Source organism: Diceros bicornis, chromosome 4 (genome assembly GCF_020826845.1).
Source record: "Diceros bicornis minor isolate mBicDic1 chromosome 4, mDicBic1.mat.cur, whole genome shotgun sequence".
Taxonomy (NCBI): Eukaryota; Metazoa; Chordata; class Mammalia; order Perissodactyla; family Rhinocerotidae; genus Diceros; species Diceros bicornis.
Window position 1 is genome coordinate 28,163,001 of NC_080743.1, and position 19,288 is coordinate 28,182,288.

At 42.1% G+C, this 19,288-nt stretch overlaps 1 protein-coding gene across 2 annotated transcripts in view; it reads right to left on the reverse strand.

Annotated features, from left to right (window-relative positions):
* Positions 1–19,288, reverse strand: part of TGFBR3 (transforming growth factor beta receptor 3) — a 186,636-nt gene that overhangs the window by 106,692 nt on the left and 60,656 nt on the right. For both annotated transcript variants that reach the window (XM_058538504.1, XM_058538503.1), the window contains exon 3: positions 6,303–6,487. In XM_058538504.1, the coding sequence (XP_058394487.1) occupies positions 6,303–6,487 (185 nt within the window). The remainder of the gene's footprint in view (positions 1–6,302; positions 6,488–19,288) is intronic.

A 19,288-nucleotide genomic window follows, 5' to 3' on the forward strand; every position in this document is an offset into this window, starting at 1 on the left:
GCCTTGCTGTCCCCAACCCTGCTCCTCTGTCCAGCCCTGGCCTGGCACCTTCATACTGCCCAGTGGGGTATCATTACTTAAACTGCACTGAGTATCTTCAAGTAAAGGGGCAACTCTTTTTAAACGAGGTGAGTGTCCTATTCATTTAGGCCCTCCAATTCTATGTGAGAGTCAGATTCAGTTGCCTTTCAAGTTAATAAAATTTCCACAGCAAAACTCAAATGAATGAGGGGAGCGGGGAAGAGAGGGAGAGGGAGAGAGAGGAAGAAAGGGGGAGAGAGAGAGAGAGAAAGAGAAAGAGAGAGAGAGAGATGAATGCCTTTGGGAAATGTGACCCTTGTTGTCAGCATAACTTTCTGATTTATCTGCTGCAGGTCTCCGACAAAATGGCCTGTTCAGAGATAATCTTACCTGTCAGGCTGCAGTGATTTCCAAAGCAACCTGCATTTAAATAAACACCAAGCAGTGTTTATACATGGAATGTATTTGTTTAGTAACTGGATTTCACCAACATACAGAGTCTGTGTGTAAGAGGTTTACTTCGACACTTGCTTACACGTACTACACACCAGATCTCTCAAACATAAATAGCCCTGAGTTTGTTTTGGGATTTTTTTCTGCATATACACAGGACTAGCATTGGGAAGTCATTCATGAAAACCAGCAGAGGGAAAAATACCCCAGATAGAGAAGGAATGTAGCTAGTGTGCTGGTTTCCATTCGATATTTTTTGCTCTCACATATGTACTCTCCAAAAAGCCAATCTTAAATTCTGTATCAGTTCTTTTAGCAGCGATGGGTAAAGGTAAGTCACACATCCACTCCCCCCGCTCCTCCCCACCCACACTGTTCTGTCTCTATTTTAATAACTGAGGGGGAAAAAAGAGAGAAGTTGTCGAGCTACTAATATTGTAGAAACAGCAAAGACTACATATAGATAGGTAAGTAGGAAGGTAGTAGGGATCTCCAAAATGTTTAATCTCTGAACTGCCAAATTCCTCATAATAAGCAAAAAAGATGTCAAATGGATGGCAAAGTCCATACACTGAAGCTCTTGCATTTTATTCCTAGCAGGAAGAGTCCCTTAATGGGTGTATTCCCACTTATCACACAGTTCAAGCAAGTCTGGTTACAAGACCTCACGGATCACAAGCAGGGGACAGGTGGGTTACTCTTGTGAAGGCAGCTGAAAGCTGCCTTATGGGGGATGCAGGGGAATGACCAACACGAACAACAGAGAAGAGGCGGCATTTAACGTGAGGGTTAACAGCCCCGTAGAGCGCAAGGGTCCTGAGCTCAGCCCTGCATTTTATATTGACTGCCATTTGCTGTGACAATCTCCTAAACCAGGAAGGAAAAAAGAGACACGCCACACACAGACCAGCCTTATTATAGGTCCAAGCCACCAGGATGCGAATGAAGAAGGGAATGAAAAGGGACTCTGAGGACAGGACAGAGCTATCACAAGCCTGTGCAGGAGACCCAAACCCGAGACCTGCTGGCTCACCTAACAGGCAGAGCCAACCGAGACAGGTCAGGTTTTGTAGCCGGAAACAAGGTAAGAGCTAAAAGTAAAAGGGAAGTGGACTGGACGTGGATGGTAGAGTGCAACTGACCCTGCTCCAGTCCAGCTCCACGACCCAGGCTGCCGAACCTCCCTGGGCCTCCCTCCCTTTAGGCTGACAATGAGGACAGGCAGAGACAACACAGGCGGGCTGGCCACTATGACTGTTCTTTCTGTTATTTGGGGGGTAAGGGAGCCGTCAAGAGGCAAGCAGAACAGTCAGCATTTTAGATGTGTTTACTTCTTTCCCTTTCTCCCAACTGTGGTCTTCCCCACCCTCAAAAAGAACCAGGAAAGGGACAACTTTATGCTGCAGTCCTCAGAGAAGGTACAAAGTAAAAGCGACTTGGAGCCACATGTGTGATTAACCACACATCCCATTTGGCCTGCCTGCCAAGAAGCTGGAAGCCAAATTTCAAACTCAATCATACCAACCACATTAACCCGGACTAACTAACTACACTTTTCTTTTTTCTTTTGTCCTCATTTTGCATTTCTGCTTACAATGTTGGTATGTCAATTGTTGTAAGCCCATCCCAAGTCCTTTTTTGTAATGGGGCAGAGAATAAGCAAATACATAAAAGTATGGAGGGTTCTGATGGGTGGGTGAAGTTATGAAACCTGGCCCCTTTCCCATGACAATGGAGCCTCCCAGATCTCCACTCCACCCCTCCAGCCAGTGGCTGGCACGCCCATTAACATTTGCTCCTTTAATGTCAAAATAAATACATTAATTTAAACGCCCGTATCTTTTATACACATATGTAATGCTAACTAGGGGCTTACCCTCAGCAACTTTTAATAATGAGCAAGCAATTAGGTCGGAAATAGAAAAGACACATCGCCACATAAAAGCAGGTCACAATAAAAATTAGATGACAGGAAACAAAATTGTTACCATTCCAGCAACTAATGAAAGTATGTTACTGTAAACAAGCCTCTGGCGGTGCTATAACCCTTCTCAGGAGTCAGGAAACACCCTGAGGGGATCAAACTCTGAACGGGGAGGAGGGCGGGGGCCGGGGCATTTTACTTTGAAGTCAAAGGGCACAAGGACCTGGATTCCATAGGATGCAAATGATGATACTGGTCCCTGCTTATTATAAAAGACAAAGCTGATCTCTCAGGGCTGCTTACCCTCTTCTGCCCTCCTCTGTCACCAGAGAGTCTTTTTCCAGGCTCCTGTTCACTTCCAGGGCTGTTGTTTCCAAAACCAATGATTACAGATGAGAGGTGTGGTCTCAGATGAAAAATATAACTCTAGGTCTGTGTGGTCGTGATGAGAACTCAGCAGGGAGGCCAATGGCAAAATAGTGCTTCACTACAGAGGGCTTTGTATACATTATCACAACAAGTGTGTTTCTGATACAAATTCTCTGCTAGCCTATAAAACTGTTTATCTAACTTAAGTGTAACTGTTTCCTCAAATCTTGTCAACCTGCTGCGGTTATTACTTCCAGGTGTACGCTCTGTCACCTCCTCCACACAGGAAAAGCAGCAGCCTCTCCTCCATTGAAAAACCTTAAGATGCCTGGGAGGTAGGAATTTAGTAAAATGTTGAGAAGGGATGATTTATAATAGATCTTAATGCTGATCCTGCACCAATAACAAGCCGAGGGGAAAGAGGGTTGATTTAGAAATTCCCTCACATTTAAGGAGGACACCATGAAAAACAACTACCTCGGTCATCAGTCAATGTCAATTATGGCTTGGAGCCAGTATGGCATTCTTTTTGCTAATATATAAGCAACATCATTTATCATTTCATTTTGAAAAATATTTGCCTTCAATATTCGGTGAAGATATGCACAAAGGCTGCCTCTGGTCCTCCCACTATTGCCCCAAAAACAGATCAGCTGTGATTTTTTGCACAGACCATGCAATAGCATATCTATAAAAATCAAGTTATCCATTGAGAATAACAGAAAGAGTTGGGTGAGTTTAGGATGGAGGAGGAAGCGATCTTGGTAAAAAAGTGAATATAGTTAAGGTAAACTTTATGGGCTAACTAGAATACTGGCAGGTTGAATTATTGTTTTTTAAACAGCTTTACTGCCATAAAATTCATATACCATAAAATTCACCCATTTAAAGTACAATGCAATGGTTTTTAGTACATTCACACTTATTCATATTTATCAATGATGTTTAGTATATTCATATTCAATTGTGGAACCATCACCACAATTTTAGAACATTTCTGTCTCCCCAGAAGAAACTCGGTACTTATTAGCAGTCAACTCCCACTACTCTCTTTTGCCTTTCAGCCCTAAGTAACCACTAATTTACTTTCCGTCTCTATAAATTCATCTATTCTGGATATTTTATATAAATGGAATCACACAATATGTGGTCTTTTGTGTCTGTCTTCTCTCACTTAGCATAACATTTTCCAAGTTCATCCATGTTGTTGCATATGTTAGTACTTCATTCCTTTTTATTGCCAAATAACGTTCCATCGTGTGGATATACCACATTTTATTTATCCATTCATCAGCTGACGGACATTCAGGTTGTTTCCACTTTTCAACTATTATGAATAATGCTGCCATGAACATTCGTGGATAGGTTTTTGTGTGGATGTATGTTTTCATTTCTCTTGAGTATATACTTGGGAGCAGAAGTGCTGGGTCATACAGTTCAAACGATTTTTAAAAACTGTTTGCACAGCTACAGTAATGCCTCTCCATAGTCATATATGAAGAACATGAAAGATAGTTAATATTTCTCCACCCCCATCTGACCACCCTGCAACAAACACTTTCATTCATTCTCTCTTCGTCAGGGCCCTACTGCGCTGACATAGTCGTCTATGCTCACTCTGTGTACACGAAATACTCCAAGGTCTACTCTACGAGAGCACTCAGAGCCGGATGGAATTTCTAAAGATCACCTAGCCCAACATCTTGTTTTCAAACAGGATTGAACTACAACCATCTAATTCTTAAAAGTTCCCGAAGAAGGAAAGAAGGCAATTTCCCTCAGTTGCCTAGTCTCAGAAATATCTTCAAATAACTGACCCCAAATCATACATATACATACAAATACTGAAGGGAAAAGAATAATGGTCAGGTTTTTAAACAAGTTTGAGAGACTATCCACCACAGGCCCTCTTTTTTGACTTCCTCACTGAACACACTATGTCCCTTGATGCCAGCTAATTTTATGTATCCTCAGCACTGCCATGTCCTAAAATGAATTCCATTTTGATCTAACATAGTAAATACAAGTGCGGGAGAGAGCTCTGCTGTCATTCCTTGAGGTATTTTTCTTTTGCATCAATAGTATTATTTGAATCTCTTTTCAGAGTCAACAACAGTACCGCACAATTTAACATCCAGAATTTTCTGCTGTTCCTGCTTCTGTAATAGCTCAGACTTTCTTTTCTTTCTCGGTTCCTCTGAGAGAAGCATATATAAAATGAGTAATTATTGCTGCTAAAGAATTGCTGGAGTCAGCAATGCTTCATAGGAACTGCATTTCCTCCTCTCCTCCCTTCCCTCCCACCACAAATTCTCCCCCGTAAGTTAAGAATTAAAGACGTATTACTGGGATAAAGAAATCTGACCTGAAATATGTGTTGCAGCTACAATGGCAAGCAACCAAGGATATTAACAATAATTTCCAATGTAGCTGGAAAGGTTAGATGATTTGTTTTTGAAAAGAGCCAACTCTGCACACTTTCATGAGATTAAAATCAGTTTGCTTTTCCTTCTGGACACCTCGCCTCTCCTATTCCTACTCCCCCAAAAAGGCAGAGTGGTTGAGGCACATAAACAAATGGTTCTGGAAATTAACATTCTTGACTAGAAGAAAGCTCAAAGATAAATTCCATTCTGCATTCATTTTCCTACACTTCACTGTGATCAGAATTTATTGTGGTTTCTCTCTCCTTGGAGAGATAATACCTGAGTGACAACATTTCTGACACACAGAAGCTTAAAAACAGAAAGAATGACAACTGTGTTATCTTAAATACAGTATGATGACAATGTGCCCATAATCTAGGTCATTTCTGAGCCACAGGAAAGAGGAGGCCATTTCTCTCTTACGGTGATGACCTCGGGCCAGTGAGTTATCTCTGCACCTGTCTGTCACCTGTAAAATGAGGATAATGATAGGCCTTCATGGGGTTAGTGCATGAGTGCTTCAAACAGCGCTGAAGACAGAGTAAATACTGAGTCATTATGAGCTTGGATCATCATCTTCACCACCAAGATCACCACCATCTTCGAGAAGCTGTCTGGATAGCATAAGGAGCTACCCCCAGGGCTTTCCATGTAAGTACAAAGTACTGTGGCCTTTATTCCAGAGTGTTGTCATTTCCCCTGACTCATCTTGCAGGAGCAATAGGTTCATAAGACAAAGCAAAGAAAGAAGACAGACAGGGCACAGGAGGAGATGGGAAAAACATTTTACAATTACAGAGAAATGGCACCTTATGTTTTTTCACAGCCATGTTTCAAAGATGAAATTCTTCAGAACATTCTTTCCAATAAGGGGGGCCAGAAAAGTTGGAAAGCTGAGAGAGAGACAGGTTCTAGAGTTGCTCAGCCCAGAGAACAATCTGTTATTTGAAATCCTTCTCTCTCGAGCATACGTTGTGTCCTCTTCCCCACTTATGTTCATATATGAGCATCCTTGTTAAACCCAGAATGGAAGAAAAGGACTCTTCCTTCAGAGAAGTGTCTTTACAAACTAGAGAGGCAATGGGTAGAAAGCTGGCACCTGCACCTACCTCTCTCTGTGGCTGGCCAGGCCCCGGGTCGGCAGTGCGGAGGTTCAGGACATGCACCTCCTGCGGCAGCCCCATCGTGCCTCTGCTGGCACAGCCTGACAAGACGGTGAAGCTCTCCATCAAGGCCTGGACTGGATGGGAGGCATTGACGGGCGACAGTTCACACCTGGCGCTGGGCTCTGGACCTGCAGAGGGAATCACAAACATGCACCCCTCAGAAACAGCAATTCATCGTGCCGCAATTAAATTAATTGTTATGCGTGATCAACCCACCAGAGGAGTCTTTCTAACTAATTTGTTTCCAGAACTAAATGGCAAAAAAGTTGGCCTCTTCTTCTAAAACCCCAATTTCTTAAATTCCTTTTGGATGATTTTGATGTGTATTTGATTATTTAAATTCCTTTTTAGACACACAAATCATGAATGTATTCCTCTGGATGGAGGAAACCTCCCATTTGACATCTGTGTTCAATTCTTTCTTCCTCTTTTAGAAGAAAACCAGAGATAAATGGAATAAATTGCCTAAAGCTCCAATAATATCATGCATAAATAATATTAAACACCTAAAATTATACCCTAAAAAGTTTAAGATGCAGTCCCTATCTTTTAAGTGCTTCCCCTTCATAGGGAAAGCAAACCAAATTAAGAACAACACAGAGTAAGATGTAATGAGTGGAGGCAACTGGGGCCAGAGTTGTACAGCGTTGGGCCAGAGGTCAGAAAAATCCTGCCAAGAGAGGTAGGACATGAGCAGAGCCTCAAACAGAAAAAGTACAACCCAGGTCATACTTGGCTCCTGCTTCCTCATTCTCCCTTTCTCTGATCAATCAGACCTTAAATCCTAAATCCATCCATTCCTCCCCATCTTTACTTCCCATAGCCTTCCTTGTCTCTGTCCCTAGACAACTGCAGATCTTCCTAAAAGGAGCCTCAGGTCTCAAGCTCTGCTAGCCACTTTCCATACAAGCATTGTCCACCTAACCCAGGAGGGCTCAAATGAAAGGTTATTCCAAATGCCAACACCTGCCCCTCCCATCTCTGCAAGCACGTCCTGTCCCTTGAGAACTGCCAGCCTTGTGAATAAAGCCTGCGCTCCTTAACCTGGCACACAAGGCCTTTCTTCATCTAACCCCTTCCTCTCTCTCCAGCCTCACCCCTCCCCACTCCAGCAACACCAATTAGCTTAAAGGTCTCCAACATACCATGACAGTTCTCGACTCCATGTCTTTATTCAAACTTGTTCCCTTTACCCAAATTCTTCTTCCACTCCAACTCTGCTGCCAGAACTAACAGCCCAAACCAAGGGAGGTCCTCTTCCCGTCCTCCTACAATTTCTCTGCCCGTCTCTGCTGCTTATTTCCATACTGTAACCACCAGTGTACACAACTGTCTTTGCCAGCCCAGTGTGACCTCCCTGATGGCTGTGGGTTACTCATCTTTGTAGCCTCAGTATCCATCACAGTGCCTGGCTCAAAAAATATTTGTTAAATGAATCATGAGCTTAAAAAAAAATTGCCCCTTCTCTGATCTGTGATTAGGGCACCATTCTGGGGACCTGAATTTGGCTCTAGGAACTAATGGGAAACAGCTTGCTATAGTGATGTGAGGTACAACCCCACTACATTTCAGCCTCATTTCACATTGGCTGGATTGATAGAGGGACATCCAGAAGAAGGAGGAACCTCTGATACTTAAACCCCACACACCTCTGTGAGCTTGGTGTTGTTCCCATTTGACAGCTGGGGAGACTGGGACTTGAACATACAGCACCCACTAAACCACAACCTTCCAAATGGAACCTGATAAAAAACCTGAATGCAATCCAGTTAGTTCTTCTTGACTTCCACACAATACTCTCCGCGATTGCAGCTCGGGTCTAAAATGCAAACACAGTTTAGAATCAGGCCATCCTGCACGCCCACTGCTATACCATAAGCAGACACCCTGCCTGGTGTGCCAAGTCTATTTCAAAACTCACGGGAGTTATCTAGGCTGATAACAGTTATCTGGTCTGAAACGAAGTATGTACCTTCTCAAATAATCACTGCCGCCCTCTGTATTGCTGTACTGCGCCCAGCCGATTTCTGAGAAAGAGGTAGTCAAGGAAGACGTCACAGCAGCACAGGCAGAAGGTACTGAATGCCCGATTCCCTGCAGGCCCCCACGCAGGGTGAAGAGCAGGAGCGGATGCTCCCCCACTGCTCCCCTCCTGCCTTCACCAGCTGCAGTGGGGTGTACTTCACACCCCAGAGCTCCAGAGAAAGATTCCTACTCTTCCTCAGCGCTGAGGACACACAGCAGCTATCGCTATCCATACTGAAAACTCGTCTGGATTGCTTTCATTGCCACCTGCCACAAATTTGCCATTATCACAAATTAAGTACAAATAAAAATACTTTTCAGTTCCATTTTTGTATGTATGTGCGAAGTTCCAACTGGGCTGTAGTTCCATCCAAAACACATCTGCAAAAAGTCTTGCAATCTGCTTGACTCGCCCTCCTCCTTACGTTGCCACCATCACCCACCGGGGTTTTCCTTAAATCACCACACTGCTCATCTCCACAATAGGATGGGAGCAGAAACTCACTGGAAATAAATCAGAGGATGAGGTCTTACCCAAAGAGGGAGGGAACCGGAGGGGACACCCCCAGTGCTGAGGATGAGGACTCCTCGCCTTAGAGTCTATGTTCCCGTCCTGCCACAGTCCAGGCCAGGGCAGACCCCCACTTTGTGGGCTGCAGCTCCAGCCATGGGTTATACAAGTCAGTCCAAGGTCAAAGAAAAGAGAAAGCAATGCACAGGGCACTCTCTGATCAAGGGAGGGGATAGCTGCTCTCTACAGACACCCACTGGGATGGATTTTTAAACACACTCAGTACAGAGTGTCCCCAACCATCAGACACACTAAAGTAATATTTGGTTTTTGAGGTTCCTTGTTGAATTTTTTTTCTTCCAAGTTTAAAAAAGTTAAAATGTATGTTAAGCTAACCTTACGCCTTTAGACCAAAAAAAAAAAAAAAGAAAAAGAAATCAGGAATTATCCACTCACATCCCCAAGAGTATATAAGAAATGGTGACTTCAACAGGTCAACACACAATGTCAGTCTGGTCTAGTAAAAAACAACAAAATAAATTGCTCCCATTTATTAAGTGCTCACTATGGGCTGGGCAGTGCTAGGTGCTGTACATCCTTCCACCACCACCATAAGGAGGTGGTATTACCCCCATCCTAAAGAAAAGGAAAATAAGCTCAATGAACTTAAGTAACTGTTCCAAGATTGCCCCAATCACCCAAGGCCTTGAACTCAAACCTGCCCCTAAGGCCAACATCTCTGTACAGTGAAATTTTTCACTAAAAATTGTTGGGCCCAGATGGGTTCACCAGTGAATTCTAATTCTACCAAACATTTATGGAAGAAATTATACCACTTCTCTACAGTCTCTTTCAGAAGACAGAGGCAGAGAAAATACTTCCTAACCCATTCTATGAGGCCAGTATGACCCTAATACCAAAATCGGACAAAGACATTGCAAGAAAAGAAAACTACAGACCAATATCTCTCATGAACATAGATGCAAAAACCCTCAACAAAATATTAGAAAATCAAATCCAACAATGTATAAAAAAGAATTATAAACCTTGACCAAGTGAGATTATCCCAGGTATGCAAGGCTAGTTCAACATTCAAAAATCAATTAATGTAATCCATCACATCAACTGGCTAAAGACAAAAAGAAGAAAAATCACATGATCATATCAGTAGATGCAGAAAAGGCATTTGACAAAATCTAACAGTCATTCATGATTAAAAAAAAAAAACCTCTCAGCAAACAAGGAATAGATGAGAACTTCCTCAACCAGATAAAGAACATGTACAAAAACTCTACAGCTAATATCATACTTATTGATGAGAAATTAGAAACTTTCTACTAAGATCAGTTACAAGGCAAGGATGTCCCCTCTCCTACTTCTTTTCAACCTCGTACTGGAAGTCCTAGCTAATGCTTGCAGCTAAATATAGCCATGTGACCAAAATCTGGCTAATAAGATATAACCAGAGGTGACATATGCAATTTCCAGGAAGTTTCTTACAAAGAGAGGGAGATGTATTCTTCTGCCCTTTCCTCCTTCCTGTTGGCTGGAATACAGATGTGATGGGTAGAACAAGAGTAGCCCTCTTGGGCCATAAGATAGAAGCAACATGCAGAGTTGGGTAAAGCAATAAGACAGAAGTCACCTGAGTCCTTGAACCTGGACTTGGATCAGCTCTGGACTGCTTATTTTATACGAAATATACGTCCACTTTTCTGTCATTCAAGACAATACTATTTTGGGTTTTCTGACACTTGCAGTTTAACCTACCTCAGTTAATATACTGGCTTATTTTACTTCATCAAAAGTGCCACCCTTCTTCCCACCGGAGCCTCCACATACAACGTTTCCTCCAGGAACACTTTCCCCACCATTCCTGTTCCTTTCCCCTGCCTTGGTGTGGAAACTCCTACTCATTCTTCAGCTCTCTCAAGGAAGCTTCTCTTACCACATTAGATATACATTTTTTGATACTCTCATTGTACTGTTTTTCTTCACTGCACTTCAAGTGGTTATATTTACATAATTATTTGTGCAATTATTTGTTTAATGTCTGCATACACCAAAAGACTGAAACCACCACAAAAGAATGGAACCCAGTCATTCTGTTTATTGCTAGATCCTGTAGCCCAGCATGTCTGACACACACTACACACTCAAATATTAATGAGGGAAGGGTGGTGAGAGAGGAAAGGGGACAGAACCATGAGGTGATCATGCTCAAAGGATTTCATACCAATAGGAGACTATCCTAGAGTTCTTCCTTTCACTCTTTACCTAGTAGCCAAAGCTTCAATCTTGTGTACTAAAGGGGAAAAAAAATAAATCACAAGATGAAGGAGGTGGCATTTTTGGTTGCTAAGAAGCAAGTCCCAATCGGGGCTTCCCCGCCCTTAAATGTCACAGAAGGCAGGAAATGTAAACCTGTTTTTGTCCTCTCGTCCCAAACACTCTTCTGGCAAGGCCCTTCTCTCCAGGTGGCACAACAATCCCCCGTCTCTCCTGTCAGCACACCACATGCCTAGCCTCATCCTAGCCTCCCAGGTTGACCCCAAGCCTTCCTGCGCCTCTCCCACAGCCTCAGCCAGCCTCCATGAACCGGTCCCATCCATCCCCATTGGCCTCATAGCAGCTTCTTCTGCAGTCTGCCCACACAATGCCAGACCGTCTCCAGTTAGAAAAGCTTCCACCTGAGAACAGGGTGATCCACCCCCCAGGCTCTACCACACACGCCTGAGGTAGCAAGGCGGCCGTGATCCTCGCTTGACCACCATGGGGCCCAAGTGCAGCGCCTCACAGCCACAAAGGCTTGGAAACCAGGAAAACATGCTCCGAAACCCTGTCTGACTCATCTGCTCACTTTTGTGGTGACCTGTGAGCTCTGAAGCTGCTAGTGTAGGCTCTCACGGATAGCCTCAGAAGGCTGGGAGTTTCTCTTGTGGCCACGGCTGGAAACCCACAGCCCTTCCTTTGCAATCTCTTCCCCACAGTCAAGAAGCAAGTGAGCAACACGCTCTGGTGGTGATGCTAATCAGCACAGCAAGAGCTATTTTACCACAGTAAGGATCAACCAGGGCCAATGATATGGAAAGAAACACTGGCTGAAAGCAACAATGTCATAAACACACACTCCGGTTAACCTTGCACCAAGCTTTATAATTAAAAGATATTTTAGACATACTTTACTATCTGAAGGCTTACAGAAACTGAAAGTGGGCAAAACAGATATTATTCCCACTCCAAGTAAACTTGCAAGCCACAGAGCTGGGTGCATATTTCAGTAACGTGCCTCCTGATAGTAATGTGCACACAGGCTCACCTCCAGAGACATTCCTCACTGGTACCTCCCAATCTGGATATTTCTGTTTATTCCAGGCATCTAGAACATGCCCTGTCCAGGATTCTTTGAGGGCAATTCCCAAAGAAGTCTAACTTTCCCTTGGTCTCAAAGTGGGAGCTGAGTTTATCCTACTCCACTGGCCACTCAAGCCATCTGATCTCCACAAAATCTAGCTGAGTGTTGTGTTGTGTTTGACCTGTGTCTTCCCTCCTAACCTGAAGTCAGACTCTGTTTTTCCTGCTCAGTACACCCTCCTTGGCCACCAGGACAGACACACGGCCTCTATTCACCCACAAGATGCTACTTCTATTGACTGAAAACATTTACTGACCTGAAGACAGCACAGATTCAAGTAAACCCTGTGCTGAGAAACTCCCCAGGTGCCCAGACCAAGTGGCCTCCTTCACAAAGCAGAGCCCTCAGATCAGCTGCCGGGCCCCTGGGGCAACACTGTGAAGCACAAGGTGGTGCCCTAGGCCTCCACCTCCTGCGATAAGCCAGGGTTTACTTCTTCATGCGTACAGTTATCATACACCTTCTCTGGGCCATACGCTTTGCACATATTGTTTGTAATATTCATAACACTACTATAAAGACTGTTAAAACTCCCATTTTAGAGTGGTGGAAACTGGGGCTCAGGGAGGTTGAGTAACTTGCCAAAGGTCACACACCACCAGTAAGTGGCAGGGTGGGATTTGAACCTGGGTCCCTCAGACTCCAAGTCCAAGCTCTTCCCATGACAAGGCACTTCCCTGCATTTTCCAGTCCTTCACCTCAGAACCTGGTGAACAGACTTATTGGCCAAACATAAACATTAATTCATGTCTGATAACATAAAATAAAATAAACCGCTTGGTTCACACTTGCAACCTTTTGGTGGACTTCAAGACTTCATCAACTCAATGAGAAAGCACAAGCTCATTTCTCATTTTACCAAATGTCTTCCTTCCTCTTTTTTCACTAATGCTTGCTTATCTGCACACATGGGAAATGTTTCTAAGATCTGGCTATAACATCAATGTCTAAATTCCCAGTTCCACTTAAAGAAAAAAATGCAAATGGACTCACCCTTTCATTATGTCCTTTAGCTACAACACAGCATTCCAAAATCTCAGTTACAGAACCCCCACATCCACACTGGCTGCAGGCCAGCCCTAAGACTTGACAGAATGCAGACAAAGCATTTGGGAACAGATGTATTTGCTGCACACATTTTAAATTTAATCTGTCCCAAAAGAAATTAATATCACACCTCATGGAACACAGAGTAAAAGACTGGGGTGGGAGGGGGGCAGTTATTATTTGGGAGAAGTTACAGTAAGTAATTTTCACATTTAATAAATGCGATCCCTAAGCATTTTAAATACCAGTGCATACCAAGTTGACACAAACATCTGGTACCTATTCCACATGATTTCCAGCACACTGATTCCCCATATCACCCAGGGTACTAATGAGGAGCGTGTGTTCAGCTGTAATAAAAGTGGTAAGGACGCAGAGGTAATCAAGGGGTAACATTATAGCCTGGGACCAAAACACTGCAGTGGGGAGATTTTATTCCAACACCACCATTGGCTAATAAGGGCTTCTGTTATTGTCCCACAGGGAATTCTGCAATGCTGTCAGCTGTGAAGAGGGACAAACTCCCACAGATTGTGGGACTGGGCACTGCAGGATCTATTCTGCCCCTGAGCTGAAAAATCCCTTCTACCCCCCTGGGATGCAAGAATCGGTAAGAAAGGGCACCCAAGATGATTTGTTGCCAATAGCACAGCCTGGCTCTAATTGAACTTTATGAGAGGGAATGTGACAGACACCAGGATATGATGCGAAAACAAAGTTCCAAGAAGAAACACCTGGAAGGCCCTGAGTTCAGGAGCGCCTGCAGAGTACACAACATATGCTCATGTTTATATCATCTCAAATTACAACTCATTGGAGCTACAGCCCCTTGGGGGATGGAGGTGCAGAATGTACCACCATTAAAATCCAAAGGGGGCATTCCTACCACAGTCCCCACCTGGGTTTCTCAACAATAAAACTTGGCTCCAGGTAGAAGCTTATCCTTGGTTGGAAAAAGACAGGCAGAAGATGTATAGTGTGCTAAAACCTGTAATATGGATTTCTCAGGAAAAAACAGCCAGATTTTTCTATAGCCCAACTCCTTAGGCATATCTTATCACAGTTTCTTTCATCTTCCAAATAAATATCTAAATGCAAACCTTCCTCTTGACTAACCAACCCACTTCTAAGAAGTCAACCGCCAACTTGTTGGGCCAAAAGCTAGCGCATATTTATACATTGTTGTGTTGAAATCATGGTGCAACCATGTTGAAGAATTTCCTGTGTTCACGTTGTGTTTTTAAATGTTCAAAAGGACCTAAATTCTCAAAGTGTTGGGAAGTGCCAAGCTATAAAGTGCACTCACTCTTCCATCTAAGCAAGATGCACGATATATACAAGATTGTATAACAAGAGCACTATATAACCAAGAAGTATCAGAGGGATTTATGCAGTTCTGTGAGGGAGTTGTGCTGTTTCTCTTGTTTTTTAATAACCTGAAGAGAAAAGTAGCAGAGGGAGCATGTCCCAGAAGTTACCACTGGGTATAGAAAGAGAAGAGTCTGGTGTTAGGGACACAGTGGTATAGGAGGAACACTGCACCAGGAGATATGAGAGCTGCATTTTAAACCCTGATCTGCCACTTACTAGTTGTTTAACCTTGTCTTTCAACTTCCCATAATCTCTCCCTCTCTTACTTTATGACAGGCTCAACCGGTAGATCAAATGAGACACTATACATGCAAATGCCTAACAAATTTCAGTACTATTAGAGACATAAAGTCCCCTGGGGGGAGGAGAAATAAATGAATGAAAACATTTTCTCCAATTGAAAAAATGTTTTCTTTATGAGCTTTTAGAATGATTAATAAAACACCTAAGACAAGATGTTCTTATACACTCCCTAGTCATTACTCCCTAAAAATTATTTCTAAGAATTACACTGGGAAGATTTAAAATAAAACTATGTACAGTATTAGAGTAAAAATTCCTGTTCTCTGAGCACATTCTGGAAGTACAACTCCCAAAGCGAGAACAGGTTATTTTTCTGACCCTAGGGAATTTCCACAGTCCAGAAAGAGAGTAATTGGCACCATCTTGGCTGACTCTCTTGTTGTTTACTTTCAATCTGTAAAATGGTGCACCTGTCCCTGGTTCTTCTGACAAGATCTAAAGGAGGCTGGGAATGAAGGGGACACTGGCCATAGTATTCATTTACGGAAAGATTAAAATTTATGGGGTGTTATTGCCTAAATGGCTCAGCACAGAGACCAAGAACAAATCTGAAGATTTGGAGGATGGAAGAAAATGGAATCTGTTTTCTCCTACCATGTGAGTTTGAGACACACAAAATAATTAAAAGAAAGTATACTTCTTTATTAAAAAGAAAATATGTAATTGATTTGGATTCAAAATATTAAACTCCATTTAGGCACGTGACCAACAAAAATTACAATTTAATTCCTACTAATGCAATATTTTATGGCACAGTGAGACTTGCAGGGCTGGAAAGCTGCCTCTTGTCAACCCTGAGGGATGACATCACCAAACCGGCTCATCTCTCATACCTTGACTTGTACCTAACATAGTCGCTAAACTAATTTTCTCTTTTTTACCTCTAGCAAACTGGTGTCTGATGAGAAAGAAAAAGGTGGGAGAAACAGAGGTAAAAATATACACAGAAACACAGAGACATAACCCACTGCACAGGGCATTCTCTGGGACTGGTGAGCCCTCAGTTAGAGCTGGGGTGTAGGGTCTGAGTAAGTGGCAAGGCAAGAAGCTGTCAGAAGGAGGATGGTCAGGAAGGGGGAAACCACAAGTGCTGGGGCGTTGAACCATAGCCCGTAACCACTGGCCCTGATTATAGATAGGAGACAAGAAATTAAAAAAGGAAAATCTACCAACTTTTGATTTGGCCATGCAAAATATTACTAATTACAGCCACATGCCCAAACTAGGCCATAAACTGAAATACGTTTATTTAAGGATTTTATACATAATCAGGGCACTCAACAATTGATTGTCAAAGGGATGAAGGAAATGTTTAACATGAATGCCAAATTACCAAGCATCAATGTGTATGTCAAATCCAATTACAATACTAAACCATATTCCTTCATCTTCAAGCTAGCTCGGTGTCAGGTACTTCTGTTAAGAGGGAGACAGAGCTGATGGTTTGTAGAGAAATCTAGAAACAACTAGTGTACTCTTGCTCCTCCCACAAGGAAGCTAAAAGGCTCAGGAGAATCTCTGGAGCTTATACTTCCAGAGTTCACAGCATTTATGGGCTAATCAAGCAGCGCCATTGACAGGACTTCTTAGTGTAGACCAGGGAACACTGGGCCTTAGAAATACAGAAGGATTATGCCCAGCTAAGTAGCCCTGGCCCAGAACCACATTCTTGTACCTGATTAAATTCAGAGACTCCATAAACCTGTCATACCCATTATACTTTTCCTTTATAGCCAGTATCAGCTTTTAGTTATAAACCTATTGTTTCATTTGGGCATGTGTTTGTATGTTTTCTACTTAGCTGGAAACCCCATGAGGGCAAGGACCATGTTTCTTTCCCTTGTCCTCTGTCTATCCACTGAACACCCACCACAGCGCCTGACATGTGGCAGGTGTTCACAAAAACTTGTTGAGTGATGAATTCCTCAAACAACCAAAACCCTAATTCTCTATGGACCATGGAACCAGTTTCCTAGGTTTGTATCTCAGCCCTGCCACACTTTAGCTTTGTAACCTGGGGCAGTTACATAACCATTCCATGTCTCTGATTCTTCATCTAGACAATGGGGATAATAATAGTATCTGCCCCATAAGACTGTTCTTAGGATTAATTCATTTTTATTATCATATAATAATTATTATTACTATCTCTCCAACTATGGGATGTGTTCTGAAAAAATTAATTTTTAACCTATCTCAACCTCCTTTTGCATTAAGAATCATAGAATATTAGAGCTTAAAGGAACTTGGTTCCATGTAGTTCAATGCCCTCACTGTCACCCAGAAGGTTTAAGAGACCTCTATAAACTAGTAGGCAAAAAGTCCTTTCCTTCCAATCCTTCCTAGTTGTCAGACAAGTTCTGATGGCTTTTGGTCCTAGAGATGCAAAATTAATGTATCAAGGTAGGTCTGACCAGGGTCCCCAGTTTTTGTGGGCTCTACTTCCAGAAAATTCCTTATCCAACCAAAATGTCATGCTATATATCCCTCAACTACTTCTAGAAAGGAAAATGAGAGAGTTGTAATAAAAAATAAACAGAAAACAGGCCCAGAAAACCGACTTCACTGCCAATCAATTAAAAAAAAAGTGGCTATGGCAAAAAGGAAATCTTATCAAAGAACTTAGCTAAAGGAAACTACTTCATCTGAGCACCAAAACTAGCTTTGAGCTTCCTAGCAGCCAAGGTAAAAGAGAAAATGTGATGCCTACAAGATGTCATAAAAAGGAAACAAAAACAGCTCTTTGGATAGGAAAATATGTTTCCTAACTCTGAATTTAAGAGGCTTATAATAATGCAAGGATTAGTAATTTCAAGAGTCATTTTATAAAATGCAAATGTGCATAAATTTTCTTATATGGCCTCATTAAAAATAGAGGGCATATACTCTATAGTGAATTTCATTCAGGGTTCCAGGCAATTCTCTCTAGTATGCACAAAGACTCCTCTTCTACAACTGGAAGTTTTTGTTTTTTTTTTTTTTTTATTTTTAAACCAATAATTTGCATTAATGTAGGTATAAAGGCAAAAAGCTAAGTGGCATTAGTTTGCTAAAGGCATTTGGGGGATTTTGTGATCTCCGTTTTTAAAAACATGCCATGTAATAAATCAAAAGTTTTGGATTTTGCTCTGCTGGGTCAACAAGCAACTTCTGAAAGGATAAATTCTAAACAGAGGCAGCCGCTTAATAAAGACTAGAAGGAAGGGGCTTAGAGTCAATCAAATTGTATTTAACCTAAAGACAAATATAAGATAAATTATTGTTTAATAAACTCTCCCCAAAAATTTAAAACTGGGATAAATGAGATACCTGTTTGGAAAAACATCTACTGAGCATGCTCAGGACAAAACTTCACACACAGTGAAGTACTGTAAAACACACATCTGTATCTGACAAAGCAACCTTTCAAAACAGATGTGTCGTATGATGTTTCAAAGCTCAACTTTTCTTTTTAAGTTTGTCACTTTCAATCAAGCAATTTCTGTTTTCCTGAAATCTGTGTGTTATTTGGGGGAAAACTTTTCTTCCGTGTTTTTCCACTCTGGATCAACTAGCTCCTCTCTTTTCCTCCCAAGTGAACCTTCAGAAACCACTCTGCCAGAGGGAATTCACCTTTTCTCACCTGGAGACAAGCTCAAATACTTTCAAAGGGTGAATTTGGAAAATAAAATCCTTTGCATACCAATTCCTAAAACAAAAAGGGCTTTGTTTCAAGATTTGCACAAAAATAATATACCAAACTACACTAATCTATTATTTAAAGTAATAATTAATTCCTTCTCTCAGTATTTTATATCATACCCCCTTCTTCCCACCTTGTCTGGCCCAAAGAACCACCTTACCACTACACAATAAATGCCTCATTTATTCAGCCTTGACTGGTAATGAGATATCCCACATAAGCAAATTTTCCAAATAACTAAAGCTTTACTCCTTTCAAGAAAGAAAGTGACTTTAGTCATTTTTAAAGGAAATCTACCTAAAATGTACTACATACATAACTACTTCCTGGCCATCTTAAATATTTTGAGCATCCTGAATATCACTTATTAAACTGTTTTGAGGACTTAGGGTCACCATTATGAATACTAATTACAGTTTATTAAACTTGGTATGGTATTTCAGCTTTTATCTCTATACCAAATAGTCCCATATTCCATGTTTTACAGTTCTGCTTATACTCTCTATACTTCTGTTTTTCTCAACTCTGGCTGCAGGCCTGTGTCTCTGCCTCAAGCCCATCACATGTCATCTTTC